General features: G+C 36.0%; 1 protein-coding gene across 1 annotated transcript in view; it reads right to left on the bottom strand.

Moving 5' to 3' along the window:
- Window positions 1-252: 252 nt before the first annotated feature.
- The window catches only part of RBBP8 (RB binding protein 8, endonuclease), a gene marked incomplete at both ends in the record, with an annotated part of 31,248 nt that continues 16,053 nt past the window's right edge, over window positions 253-15,447 (bottom strand). Inside the window, 11 exons of the mRNA XM_079533253.1 lie at window positions 253-350; window positions 2,835-2,976; window positions 7,134-7,230; window positions 8,232-8,301; window positions 8,938-9,108; window positions 10,141-10,255; window positions 10,974-11,071; window positions 12,221-12,347; window positions 12,429-13,314; window positions 13,962-14,089; window positions 14,745-14,842. Coding sequence (XP_079389379.1) covers window positions 253-350; window positions 2,835-2,976; window positions 7,134-7,230; window positions 8,232-8,301; window positions 8,938-9,108; window positions 10,141-10,255; window positions 10,974-11,071; window positions 12,221-12,347; window positions 12,429-13,314; window positions 13,962-14,089; window positions 14,745-14,842 — 2,030 coding nt within the window. The remainder of the gene's footprint in view (window positions 351-2,834; window positions 2,977-7,133; window positions 7,231-8,231; window positions 8,302-8,937; window positions 9,109-10,140; window positions 10,256-10,973; window positions 11,072-12,220; window positions 12,348-12,428; window positions 13,315-13,961; window positions 14,090-14,744; window positions 14,843-15,447) is intronic.

A 15,447-nucleotide genomic window follows, 5' to 3' on the forward strand; every position in this document is an offset into this window, starting at 1 on the left:
TTGTTTGACAGGTGCAAAAAAAAAAAAAAATACAAAATGTATTAAACACAATATGAAACAAACATACATTAAATAGTTTGGTTTCCTGGTAGATACTTCAGATTTTCAAATGAATTTTTATAAAATTTACATATTTAACGAAATGATTTATCATTGTGAAAAACAGGTCTCTATTTCAAGTTTATATTAACTATAAATATCTAAGGACAGGAAAGGCGCTCTTCAGGTTGGTATGCTTTACTTCCCCATCATTTATGTCTTCTGCTCTTTGCCTTTTGGAGAGAACATTACAGCATAAGGCTGCCGTCTTTTTGGACGTTGGCAGGGCGCGACATCCTCTTTAATATACCCTTAAAAGAATAAGAACAAGTCTGAAGTGATAAATATAATACAACAACATGCATAGCTTCAGCTTCCGTTTTTGCTTACCCTCAAAAAAAATCCTCTGACTATTTCCCCCCTCCCTCCCCTGTAACAAAAGTTACAGATCCCAAGGTGCTGTACCGATAATGAAAACACTCAATTGCGTTCTGGTGGGTGACCACACAGTAATGCAGGACTGACAGGTAAGGCTGAAGAGAAGAACGAAGGCTATGAACTGTTCATCTAAATACAAAACTGCATTTCTCATCATCTGTTCTGCAGAAGATTTTACAGAGGAGTAACAAAGTACTTGTTAGTACTGCAAGTTCAGTTGTCTGACAAAATTAACTTCTTAAAATGTATTCCGGTCATATACAGGAAAAATTTAGGCACATGTGTTTTGTGAATTTAGAGTACATCCCTCTGTCTTGAGAGCATTCCCTTTTATTAAAGAGCAACTGGAAAAAAGCCAAACCTACAGATCAAACACACTTTGACAGCTTTCTGATAAGGAAAGTGCATAGGAAATTTCTGTAACACGCTCAACTTTGCTAGCAATGACAATAAGCAGGCACTTCATGCAAACCAGTTACAGCATCTGGCTTGTGTCAAACCTTTATTGTTTATCAGCAGTAACATCTGTTGAGGTGAGAGTAGTAGATTCCTACTTCATAGTTGGAAAATGCTTTCTATACAGTCCTCAGTTATTTTAAAAATCCAATTGGTTCAAGATACCAGGAAGAAATAGAAAATACATCCTACACACTTGCACAACTTCTGATAACTACAGTTGTTCATCATCACTGGAACCCTTCCCAGTGTTCCTGCTGCACTGTCACTTTTACAAAGGAAGGACAGATCCGAAGTCTGCCTTTCACATGCTGTTGAGGACCATTAAGAACTGACCAGCTCTTGCTCTAGCAGATTCTAGTAGATTCTAAATGAGTAGTAACAGACAACCTCTGTAACAGGACATCTTGTTATAACACAGGATACCTGTGTTATGAAATGGACATTGCTTAGTCTGGATCAGTTTTCTCCTCAGTTGGAACAGGTAAAAGGCAACCAAGTTTGAAAGAGGAAGGACAATGATTTGTTCATCTTAAGAAGATAATCATCTCAAACCATGTAAGAATTCTCACCACTGTAGAGCCTATCTCATAAACTAAGGTATAGAAGGAATGATTTTAGTCACAGCCAAGCCATAGCTAGCTGGATACAGAAGGGAGGAAAGAGATAACTCACAAAGGAAGTGATGATTCAGCAGTGTTACCGTGGTATAGGCTAGCTGCACTGAAGGATTCACCATCCCATACATAGTAACAGAGACAAATTTATGGGAAAAGGACGGAACATTTTCCTGAAGTCTAATGGCTGGCAAATTTGGTAACTAGCTTAACGTCTCACAGCAGATCTTTAAGAAGGGGGAACCTTCAAAGGAAACTTCAAAGAACTTCAAAGGGAAATCTCACATTTGACACCCATGATGTGCAGGGAAACTTACAGTTCTGAATGTTATGCTTGAAATGCACACATTCCTTACAAATTCAGCTTCAAATTTATATGAACTCAGCTCAGTACATCTTGATTAAGCAGCATGATTTGCACTAATAAAGTTATCTTAAGGATCTGGAAATCAATGCTATTTGTTCTGACAGATTAAGAACGATTTGGTAACCACCACTCAAGAACATGTTCATACCCCTAGCTGTTTTCCTACACCTGCTCTGAAACTGCTGAGAACAGACAAAATCAGTTGAGATTAACATTTTGAGTCACTTAATTCATATTAGTTGCAAAGAGTTCATACAGGACTCCTTATCTCATAGTTTCACCATTGTGAAGAAATATACATACAGTACAGCACAAACTTAGGTTTTAAAGTCCTTTGCAAAAACTAGTTCTTGTTCTCATATCAACATTCAGGATTTACAGAAGTTATTCAGAAAGAACAATCTTCTGTGTGAAGACAAGTCAGAAAAAGAGCTTTTGAGTTTCATCGGTAAACAGGGAATGCGTATTAAGAACTACCTAAACACATCTGACCCTCAACTTCTCCATTTTTGTTTCGTTATAAGGAACTCCCAAGATACAGACAAAGGAGATCAGTGGTGCTGCCTGTCTGTCCTCAGCGAGTACAATCTCTCAGCCTTTGCCTCTGAAAACGCTGAGTTCTTGCTTTGGTTGAAAGACAAGTAGGGTTTCAACCAAATTCTATGACAACACCATTTACTTCAGCCTTCTCTATCTAGTTTATGACAAAGTTTCCCTATATTTAATTCTTCCTAGTAGTATAGCAGCTGTTAAAAAAAGGCAATATTCATTCAAAATAACAATTGCTATTAAGTAAAAGGATCTCAGAAAGGCTAGGTGAAGAAGGCTGCCTAACAGACTAGAAACAAAGCACTTTTTAATGTCCATTTTTTTTCTAAAATAGTTTCCTGGACTTATGAGCCATTTTTTGCACTAACCTCTTTCCATACAAGTTTGAGTGGAAGGAAATCCAACCTCCCAGAAATTTTCAGGTGTATTTGGTGGAATATAACGAAATCTGTGTCTTGAACAGGCAGCTAGCTTCTTTTCTCTCTCCTCTTCTGGAATATCTGCATAATACTGTATGTGAGATAAAAAAAAAAAAATTCTAGTTAACAGATTTATTATGTATAGAGGTACTGCTTTACACAGCGACATTGTCAATGAGTGTTTATTAACACAGTTATCTAGAAGTAATGGTGCGGGTAGCCAAGAGTAAAGATTGGTCATCCAAACGACAAATATCTGGCTGTTATCCTAGAAGTTTACAGAATTTACAGATTAAGCATAGCCTTACAGTGGCACATTTGTTAGCTTTATATCTTTTAGCATACCACAGGTAAAAGGTTTAGCAATGTGTATAATTACTTATGTCAACAGTTTTACTGGCTGATTTTGTGAAACTGGCACAGGTGTCAAGGTAGATATGAGTTTCCTAGTAAACAAAAGTTTCAATTTGCAAATAAAAAAAAGAAGTAAACATTGTGCTACAAAATTCATGCTTCAAAATTATTTCCAGAATCTAAATTTAAAGCTTACAGCAACCTCAAGTCAAAATCCTTCCTGCTTTATTATCTTCAAACTAGGAGCACATAAATAGAGGGCTGGAGCACCTCTCCTATGAGGAAAGGTTGAGAGAGCTGGGCTTGTTTAGCTTGGAGAAGGCTGTGGGGAGACCTCATTGGCCTTCCAATACTTGAAGGGAGCATAGAAACAGGAGAGGGAACGGCTGTTTACGAGGGTGGACAGTGATAGGACAAAGGGGGAATGGTTTTAAATTGAGACAGGGGAGATTTAGGTTAAATAGGAGGAAGTTTTTCCACAGAGAGGGGTGACACACTGGAACAGGTTGCCCAAGGAGGTTGTGGATGCCCCATCCCTGGAGGCATTCAAGGCCAGGCTGGATGTGGCTCTGGGCAGCCTGGTCTGCTGGTTGGTGACCCTGCACATAGCAGGGGGTTGAAACTGGATGATCACTGTGGTCCTTTTCAACCCAGGCCATTCTGTGAAAGAGCTCGTTTAACACACTAATTGACCACTGAGACTCTAGAAACTACTTAACAGTTATACTTTGCTTAAAGTAATTAGTACATTAACTAACTACTTTTTATTTAAATTAATAAATACATCTGTCAACTGTGCTAGGGACTGCACTGTGAAAAGTACACACATCCTCCAAGCTTCTTTGCTGCATGTTCCCTTAAGTATAATGAAAACAAACATTAACTTTCTAGTGCTTTGACTTGTGATTGTAGTTTAACATCTTCTAAAACAGCAACTGGGCACTTAGCTATCACAAGGTACTACAGCATTTCCAAAGCTGAAAGCATTATATGATTTAAGTGGAAACACTAAGTTTGGACTGCGCAAGAAGCCTGCTCCTCATGAAAGTGGTAAAACAATTTCATCAAAATTATAATTCAAAAAATGCAGAATTAAAACCTCACTAAGTCAGCTGGAAAGTAATCTAGAGTGGGAAACGGGAAAAGAACAGAGTATTTCTGTCAATAGAGATTACTTTACTTCCTGTCTTCATCTAATGGCAGCATTTCAAAAAAATCGACTTATTTAGAACAGTAAAGTACACAGATAAATTCCTTTTTTCCTAATAGATAGCAGGCAAAGCATAAAGTACACATAAAAATCTGCCTGTTTCCAAACTGCTAACAGCAGAACTCCTTTCAGTGCCTGAATCTGGAGAAATTTAGTCTGCTGCTGTCTTTTCCACGGTTCCCTTCAAAGCAAAAAGCCTATTGTCAAGGCCAGAACTCGAGTGGGTATCAACAATTCAGGGACTGAGTCAGATCAAGTGGTCTTCAGGGACACAGCTGAGAAAATGTCTCTCGTTGCACTACAGATGTAGAGACTAATGAAAGAAGAGGAACGGCATCTAGTACGTATATCAGTAATCGCTAATAAAAGTTAAGGAATGATGTGGAGTTAGTGTCCACAAAATTAATTATAAAAATTCTAGAGTATCTGTGTGATTATTAGCTGAGTCTTTTTTAAGGAGAAGTGGTACATATTATGTTTGCCCTTTAAACAGTTGGAATTTTAGAAAGTAGCCTACTGAAAATCTGCAATGTACTGCATTTTGGCGGAGGGGCTAAACAGATCATGACTGGTGGGGAGTATTTATGTATCAAACGATGACAAATACCGTGCAGTTCTGGAGGAACAGAGAACTAAAAAAAAACCAAATCAATCAAGCTAATCAATCCAAAGAAATTAAAAGTAACTTCCTTATTTTAGCTTGTTTAGAAATGTTTTGAGTTGGTCAAGACTGAAAAAGTGACACATGGCTGCTATTAAGAAAAAATAACTCAGCTGTCTTCTAGATGGACATATTCACAGCATCCTCAACCCCCACAGAACACTACAGCAAGGTTTTCCTGCGTGGGAAAAGATACACCTGCAGTACATTCATTGTAAAATAACTGTTTACAGAATTTTTATTTGCAGTCTTAAGAGAACAAATCTTTCAAATGCTCTTCCTGTTAGTTCAGCACAGTTGCTTAGTCAGTTCTGTAATCTAAACGTATATAAAAACACCTGACTCTGATTAGTGAAGTGTAGTGAGACTGAATCACACTAACAAGCATTTTATTTTACGAACTCTTTCTCTGATCTCATTGCAAAGTCATCATAACAGAAGACATCTTACCATATTTTACACTGTGAGATGGGTGAGATCCTTGAAAAAGTCCTATGACCAAGTCCTATGACCATAAAGGACTTAAACTTCAGTTTGCCAGAGCACGTGCAGAAGTCAGATCTCTCACATCAGCTTGCAATGAACAGGCAACCCCTCTGACACTGCTTGCAGCACTTAGCCAGAAACTATTTACTGATTTCAATCCACTCCTTAAGCATTTCCTCAGACTTAAGAAATGTTTCAAAATCTTCTGACTAATAAGCCAAGACTTTTAAAGTATTACTTATGCTTTGTCTAATACTCCTTTTTTTTTTTTCATAGGCATTTCATTGAAAGGTAGCTTTATCATGAGTATTGCAATGCTGTAGCCAAGCATTCCACACATTCTAAAATATTCATCTTGAATGGCCTGGACTTTAAAAAGAATATATACATATTTTTAAAAGTTTAATGTGGAGACTTAATACTGTAAAAATCAAAGCTGTTAAGTTTCCAGAATTACCACTCTAATTAAGTTGTCAGGAAGTAACAAGAACTGGATTGACTGATCCATAGCTTATAGATGCAGGAAACTGAAAGTTAGCATGTAGCTCCTGGGCCAAGAAATAGACTGAAGGTTTTGGTTTTTCTTTCCTTCCCCTCAAACTATCTGAATTAAGCACCTTTTTGAAAGTGGTATTTACAGGTGATGTAAAAATTACTTTAATGAGTTTTATGAAGGATATTTTTCAGGAACATGTTTTCGACCAAAATATAGTCCAATAAATTTCTTTAGCTAAGTAGATGCAATTTAGCTACAGAATGCCCAGCAGCAGAATCTATGAACAGCACTGGTTCCATACCAATACATATTTGTGTGGAAATGATGTGAAAAGACTTCTGAGATAATCCATCATCATTCAGCCATTACTCAACACTCCTGGCACATTTACTTATTAGATCATTGCCTAATTAACTCAGCCTACTCAGAATCAAATTAAATATGTCCTTACTATGCATATAACTATGTCAATATTTTATCTTTCTTCAACTTATATGTAAGCAGTTCAGTAATTTTAAAGGAAGGAAAAACTTGTAGCCCAAAATCCCATACTTTTCTCCTGGTCATATAAATTTTTGTGTACATTTACACATACATTTACATTAGTGCATTTGTTGGTGTAACAATCTGAAAATACAGATGCCTCAGAAAAAAAAAAAGAAGACACAGAGGTACAACAGGAAACAAAACACACTTATTCAAGTACCCATGAATAACAGTAGAGTGTAGAACTAAAATTCAGAAGCTTACAATTCTTTCATTAGCTAACACTTCTTTTATTAACAAAAACCATACTGGAATCATACTGCCAGAGGCTTTTACCTTCATACATAGAAGGTAAAGGCATAGAAAAAAGAAAAAAAGTTACATGTGGTTACTATAGATCTAAAAAAAAAAAAAAAGTAACTTGTGAACAGCTTTGGTGAACAACTCTTGGCTCCTGTATATACTGAAGATGATGTGACCAGACTCCATTTCAACAGCACTTCAGAATGTAGATAGTAGAAGAGTCAGAAGACCAAAACTACCAATGCTACTTACGATTTCACATTCCTTACAAGTATGGCCAGGCAATTTTCTTCTTTCTTCTTTCTTTCGAATCACCTCAATATGAGGAAAGTCTAACACAGTATTCTTTCTGAAAAGCAAAAGTGTTTTCATATGATAGAACATTTATTTCCTCTACATGTCTGAGTATTTTCTTTTTTGTAAGGATACAATAATGGATAGCTTCAAAAAAAGAAGTCACAGCATCGACAAAACCCAAACATACTGCATTTCAAATTCAAATATGATTACTGTCGTAATTGAAACAGTTTCAGAGTTTTAAAAATACAATAAAATCCTTTAAAAAAAAAAACCCCACACATATGCATGTCACGTGTTTATGGCTTTTCATCATAGGAAAGTGACTTGATCTGAATTACTCAAAAATATGAGTTCTGAAGAACACATTCTGGGACTCAGAAGTTCCCACACTGATATGTGCAGGAGGAATGTCATGCTGCCATTTAAACACTAAGATTTTTTTCAACTAACATGCTCTTTTTTGAAACCACTAAACAAATTTTCATCTACAAAGCAAACAGGCCAATGTAAAAAAAGACAGTAATTATTTAAGCGAAGAGCTTGATATCATTACGAAAGGAAGACCCAGACTATCAATGATGATCAGGCAGAAAGGCAACAAAGGAAGCCCTAAGGCACACAGTTATTTCGCATTCCTCATTTATTGCCTAGAGGAAGGGAAAAAAACCATGAAAGATAACAACTTTTTTCTTATTTATATAAGCGACCCATCGGCTCTTTGACGATAAACTCATGCATGGCTACATGCCCGTAAGAAACTGCACGGATTACAAAATACTTCATTCAACAGGATTATAAAAAGCAGAAACATTCATTCCTTACTTTGCAACAAATGTGACTGATGTACCTTAATGTGTGTTTTTTTCCTCCCTCGACTTCAGCTTTTATCTAATTCACAGTATCTTTTTACCTGCGCATTTTCAGATGCTAATAAGTTGCAAATGAACAGGTTTGCTTTATGGCAGAACAAGTTCTCTTCAAGGAGGAAATACCCTCAGAATACCCGTGTTAAACAACTACTTTTATTGCTATTTATACTAAGCAAATTACCTTTCATCGCTTTTGAAATATGGCTCCACAAAAGCTTTCTGTTTGGCTTTATCTTGTTTATCCTCATGTTCTGTAAACACACAGAACAAAAAGTCACATGTCACATAAGGTTAAAAGACTGCATGAGAAACGTCTCTAAAATGATTAGTAGGCTATTAGATACAAAAAAGCCACGTTCATGCTGCTCTGAGGTAGAAGATACAAATAGAAAGTAAAAATAATACAGAATTGGTTGATCAGTGATTGCAAAGCATTAGGAGGGAAGAAGAAAAAGAGCAGTGAGATAAGATGAGCAGAATAGGAATGGAAAGGTTACTTAAAATACAAAGTATTGAGAAATCTCAATATAACTGGGGAACACAGAAAGCAAGTAAATCACAGTCCTAACCTATAGCCAAAAACTGGTGTGTTTTCCTTAGGAGTGACTCTGTTGTACAGCTTCTATGTCAACTTCCATTACAGGTCCATATTTGTATGCATGTAATATAAATGAACCAACAGAACAATTTTCATATCTGTTTATATTATGTCATTACAATGAATGAATCATCCCATGAACTTATGAACAATGAACTCACAGTTTATTTGGCATATTTGTTCCTATGGAACAGACCCTGACTCCAACTTTTGCAGTCTGACCAGACTAACAAAGAAAGAAGAGAATAAAATAAATAAAAATATATATATATACATATATATATCTCACTCTTTGGTTTCTTGCTTGCTACTGCTATTCCTTTGTCCTGCTCTTCACCATGTACAGTTTCTTTTTCATCGCATGCAGAAAGACTATCTTCTGGTAGGCATGATTCATATTCTCCATCAGCTGTCCGATCAAACATTTCTGTTATGGTATCATTCATTTTTTTTTCTCTTCCTATTACAGCGAAAACAAACAAACAAACAACAACAACAAACACTCAAGCAATGACCATTCCAAATCTCTCTCAACAATTTAAGTAAAGAAGGCGTGCTTTGACTGAATGTATATTATGAACTGACATCTACTTCCAGCTCCAGTACTGACTAATTCATTAACAGTACGTTTATTCTTTCTGCAACTAATCCAGTGACCTTTAGAATGTGAACAACACTCATATTTTTCATAAAGACATCTTGTTTCTATTTCAAAACTTCAATTAACTCCTGAATCACTTTGATATCCCTTTAAACTTCAACAGTGTGTGCATGAGATTTCGGTTGTTGCAATAATGGACTCTTTCAAGCAGAAGGAAATGCTTTTCTTTGTTTGGGAAACAAACTACAGAAACGTGATCAAGCTGCAAAATCTTGAAACAAAAATAAAGCAACAATAGCAAACATCCCCAAGCAAGCAAAAAAACGAGAACTAAAACAACAACAGAAAATGACCACCACCACGCTCAAAGCAAAAGCCAGAATGCAATCACTGTTAGAAGTCGTGGCCCTGCAACCACAGTTCACCACATATCATATGTTAGATGTGATATAAACACATCTGGATTCATTTTAACTACACTAGTTCTAATTATATGCTATTAAAAATGAGATTGGTCTTCCATAGGAACTCTGATATGATTACCTATCAGCCTTTCAAAGCACCTAGTTGCAAGTGTGCTCATTACAGGCTAGAGCATGGAAAAAAAGTATTCAACTTCTTAAGCACTGTAAAAGCACAGTTCTGGCTTTGTCTTGCAACAAACCTTGTTTAAACCATGTAAGTTTAAATAAAGAAACAACCACCATCCATTGTACTAGTAGACAGGCTGATCTTTATAACCACAAAAAATAAATGTGTTTTTTGCTGCAAGCCAGTTTATGTTATCTAATCACATATGGGAAAAAACTATCCTTTGTTTTCTCCTCCCCCCCAAAAAAAATAAATAATAATAAAAAAAATAAATCCAAAGAGGGTAAAAAGAAGTCTTACTTGGACTGCTTTCCTGGCTTAGCTCTGGATTTTTCATTTTCAGTAGCACACTTTCACTAACGTATGTATAATCCATATCAACAGCTTCCCCTCCAATTCTTGACTGAGAATCATCCTGAATAAAAAAGGAAATTTGACAATCACACTCAGAAACAATTGGTGTAATCAATATTACTATTATCTAAAACCATTTTGTCACTGTTCCTGGAAAATCTCTGGACATTTATCTGGTGAATTACATTATTTGCTAGACAAGAAATTCCTTAAAGTTTTCATGTTAAAATTCCACAAAGAGAAAAAAATTAATCATACAGAAATTCAAAAGCAGTCAGTCTCAATTCAAAACACATTAAGATAGATCTTATTTGAGAGAAAGCCAACAAATTTCAGGAAAATTCTCATAGGCAATTTCTAATTTCTAGTGGGCAACCTGTACTCAAGTGTAAGAGGGATAATTGTCATGATCTGCACATCTTCCATTACTTAAAGAAAGATGTCTTCATGAAGGCTTTCACAGGAAAAAATGAGATTTGAAGCATTTTTGTTTTTAGCAAAATCCCAAGATACCATCAAGTCCATCCGTTTCATCCTGAATACCCACATGGCAAAGTTGATCAAATACAACAAGACAGCTGAAATGTTACAGGATAACTGAACTATGCTGTGAATGAACAAACATTATATAGGAATGGGAAAAAGCATTAAGTGAGTGAAATTGATTTTAGTTAGCAAGTAGGTTTGGTCTGCCTGGAATAAAGTTCATGAGATGACTTCTAAAGGCTTTTTTCCCAACGCTATGGAACACGCCAACCTGTTGTAACGTGATGGCTCACCTTCGTATCAATCACAGTTACGTCCATTTTGTACTGCGCAAGGTCAGCTCCTGGGTCTATGCTCCACTGAAGGTTTTCTAAAGGTTTTTCTTTCAGGTCTGGATACAGAGAATATGGCAAAAAAAAGACAAATTAGAATCAAATTCTGTAAGTAGCATCCGATATATACAATTTAAGTTCAATTTCTGTTCATCTTTGGTTTTAAGGATTGACTTTTCTCAAAAATACAATAAACGTAAATCATGAATTTGTGAATCTGTAAAGAAAACATTTCAAGGTTTGCTATTTTGGTGGGGTTTGTTTTTGTTGTTTTTTTTTGTTTGTTTGTTTGTTTTTTGCTATATTCAGGCAGCACACCATGCCTACACATTTCTACAAGGTATTTAATACATAAATAATCTTGCTGATAAAAATCTCTGTACTATTCAAATCAAGTAATGTTAAAATTGTATAGGAGACATCAGATTAATAAGAATACAGCAGTTAATTCGTCGGACACACGAGTACAGTAGTGTCTGGTCATTGTTCTAGGGATGGCTCCCAATGCAGCTGTGAACTAGAAGTTTAGATTTCAAGCTACATGCAACACCAAACACTTTTTTTTTTTTAAACTTATAATGTAAACTTTTAAGGATTTCTACATCAAGTATGCAGTGCAACAACATAGCTAAGGAATATAGGTAATATTACAATCCCAGTTATAAAAATAAAAAAGAAATTAAGACTGGGATCACCTACAGGAAAGAATATACAACTTCCAAGGAAAGTATTTCATGGAATCTGCTTCTCTAATAGATTGTAAGGCATTAACAAAATGGCTTATTTTTTACACCTGAAAACAGTTTTCAAGCATTTGATGTAGACAGTGAAACAAAATTTTAGGAAGCTTGAGTTTAAACTGTCTGTAATTCATGTGCTGCAGTAAGGCATTGTGCAGAAAAATATCCTAAATAAACGAGATATAAGACCATTCATTATTTATTGAGTTTACAGCTGAATGCCAATGATACATTCATTATATAGAGGCAAAAGAATACAGGGAGATACTACTAAAGGAAAGCCTAATGAAATACAGCAGATTATAACTGAAAATCTAAATGTGATCTAGAGAAGCATAGAACAGAAAGAGACTAAATATAAAGCAGAAAAGCGATAATGTGGGAGAAGACAGGATATAAAGAATTCTACTCATCTGTAGCATAAACTCCGAGGATACAGTACTAAAATGAACAATTTCTTTCAGTTACCTTGCTCATTTGGCAGTACTTTATTTTTTGATAGTCTACAAGGGTTTGGTTGAAGTACAGACGCTGGTTCAGACTCTCCATGCCCTGTCCTTGTTTTCTTTCTGTTTGGTACATGGTCACTGGCAACCTAACAACATATTGCAATTTTATTGTTTCCCACGACTTAAATTTGGCATTTCAAGAGAAGAAAAACTGAGAAAAAACATACCTTCACATCATTAAAAAGTTGCTCTGTGTCTACAGTACTTGGCAATGGTGTTATTTTCAAGGGAGGGACTTCTTCTTTCATTTGGATCTGTTTTTTTGTATCTGCAAATGTTTTTGCCAGCACTGCCTCTTGTACATAGGGCTCCCCTTGCATCTCTCTGCCAAATAAGCTCCTCTCGTTGTTGGCATTCTGAACTGACGATGAACCCTCATGAATGGGCTTCCCTAGTTGCAGAAAAACGTCATACAGAGTCACCTGCTTCAGTTTATTCTTACAGGTCTCCTCACTTCCTTGTTTTTTCTCTTGACAACGAACTCCACAGACGCGGTCAGACAGATCCAAGGGCTTATCACCCGTGTGTTCCCCATTAACGTGCTGAATATCTGATCGAAAGGGTGCAGAGTTCTCTTTGTTGAAGGATGCATTTTCACAGCTAATTACATGCTCATCTTCAGCTATCTTTCTCTTAGCACCCCGTCCCTCTGGCTGCTTCTGGTGTATGAGAAGGAAATCGCTCTTGATCACCTCATTTTTAGCTGCACAGGTGTTTCCAACAGAAGTTACAACCTCATTACTATTCTTTTTCAAAACCATTTGCCTGTTGCTAGAGACCTGGCTGATAACTGAATTGATTTCAGTTCCAAGATTCAGTGGTGCGACAAAAGCAACATCTTCAGATTTTGACCTAATTTTATGAGATCTGGAACCGGAAGGATTGTTAAAGAGGTTGATTTTGACATTAGGCTTCGAATCAGAATCTAAAATACAAGATGCATGACTTGTACTTGAGGTGTTCCGCGTATTGCTAGAAGCTCCAAAAACAGGAGAAACTACTTGAGAATCCCAGTCAACACGTGGTGGAGTGTTTTGAGATGGACCTGAAAGGCTGAATACAGTGAGAGATTAAATCATTTTTTGGTGTCTGGGAAAAGAAAGTGGGAAAAAAACCTAAACAATTCCCATCAATGATCTGCAAGAAGCTGTCAGAATATTAACTAAAATGAACTAAAAACCAGAAAAAAAATAAGATCAGGGAAACTTATGGTCTGGGAAGTAAGGAATCTCTCCTACTGAAGGACTGCCTACCTTTAAGTGCTGTGAAATGGTAGAAAGTGGGAAGGGTTGAGAAAATAATCTATGTAGGCTCTTGAAAAGATTCTATAACCATGACTACAGAATCTCAAAGCTTCTGCAAATGAAGGAAAAGCGTGCAAGTTTTGTTTTCAGTTTCTCATGGGCTTTCTGTTTCTTTTTTTGTTTGTTTTGGTTTTTTTGGAACTGCTCTGGTTTTCACTTGTGATCAATAAAACATATAAAAAGTCATTTAGGAAAGGACTGCATACATCAAAAACTCATGCATCACAACTCTGAAAGGGAAGTAAAAGTCCACAGCTTTGCATTTTATCAGCTCCTTTTCTTCTAGTGGTGACTTACATCAAAGAAAACAATAATATGAAAATAGTTTTATTTCTGTGTCTGTACCTTTAATGGAAGACACTGTTTAAAACATTATTTTAATGAGTGGAAACAAACCCTAAACTGTTGTCTTCATTTCTTGATTCAGAAGCTGAATGTTTTTTCGCATCTTCAGAATGTATGCCCTCTGGAGCCTGGTTCATAGCAGCATGAGTGTGGGAAGAACTCAGTACGCTCTGGGACTCCTTGCAAGTCATGAAGTAAAACAAAGAATGAAAATGTTAAAAGCTGTTAAAGTTTATAAGCATGCTAGAATTACATATAAATACTCCAAAGCCCCATTCAAATATGACCATTCACTCTGAAAAGTAACAAACTAGAAGAAAGATGAACTTTTCACCAGCAGCTTTTAAAAAAAATCTTACAGAAACTTCCTTCAGAAGTCTTCCTCCTTACAGAAAATTCCTTCAAGACACATGCATATAAACACAGGTACTATTTCTATTTAAAGGAAAAAAATACTATCAACTGTACTTACAAAGCAAAAACATCAAATGCATCAAGAACCTCATCACCAAGTAAGCTTTTTCAGTGTGTTACGACACGATTACTGCACAAGCAGATCCTGAGGTTTATGCCACTACCTTAGTCAAACTAGAAATACGTGTTCATAGCAAGAACTATGGCCCTCCTGCCTCCACTGTGTGCAGACAAGTCAGCTCAGTTATCTCCCCTCTTGCTATAGAAATCCTTTTTTACATCAGAAAAAGTAAGCTAGAGTGAGCTTACTGTAACTTTAAATAAGTTCTGAGGAATTTTAATGCCAAATTAAAAAACACTGCTTTCCAAAACATTTGGCAAAAAAGTTGATCATGTGAGAAATCTGTGAGTAACACTTACGGATTCATCCTGAACAGCAAGTCCAATTGTTTCTGCAACAACCGCAGCCAAGTTAAAAGATGGCTTTGGAACAGGATAACCTCCCATCCTTGGTTTATCTTTATGAATATAAAGAAATTCACTTACTAAATTATATATATAAATATAGTATCTTAGTCTACTTATACAAGGGATACAAACTCCAAACTACAACAAAATAATACCACAAACTGAAATCTACTTATTATGGAAATAGTATCAGATCAGATCAGACCTGTATCAGATAGAATCACATATGGAAGCAATGAGTGGAGCGAAGGGAAAGAAGAACTTCTGATGAGAGGAAACTGCTGTACTATCACAGACACATATGATTCCTGTGTAAAATTCCCCAGAATTAAAATACAAATCTATGCAGAAGTTATATTTCAAACTCCCAATCCATGGCATGAGCAACCTGAGAACAACACACAGAACAGGAAGAGTGAATATTTGCAGAAAAATGATTGTGTTGTTTATTTCCTAGGTGACACTTCTATTATTCTTGTATTCTTATTATGAAAGCCAAGAAGTGAGTTTCCCCTCTTTCAGGGGCATAATGTTATTCCATTTACTAAACTGAGACAAAGTGATACTATGATGGGAAAGTAAAAGAACCACAATCCATAATCCTGACCTGCAACGAGTAATTCCAACACTGACTCTCACAATCATTTATATTTAA

The sequence above is a fragment of the Tetrao urogallus genome (genome assembly GCF_951394365.1).
Source record: "Tetrao urogallus genome assembly, chromosome: 3".
Lineage (NCBI taxonomy): Eukaryota > Metazoa > Chordata > Aves > Galliformes > Phasianidae > Tetrao > Tetrao urogallus.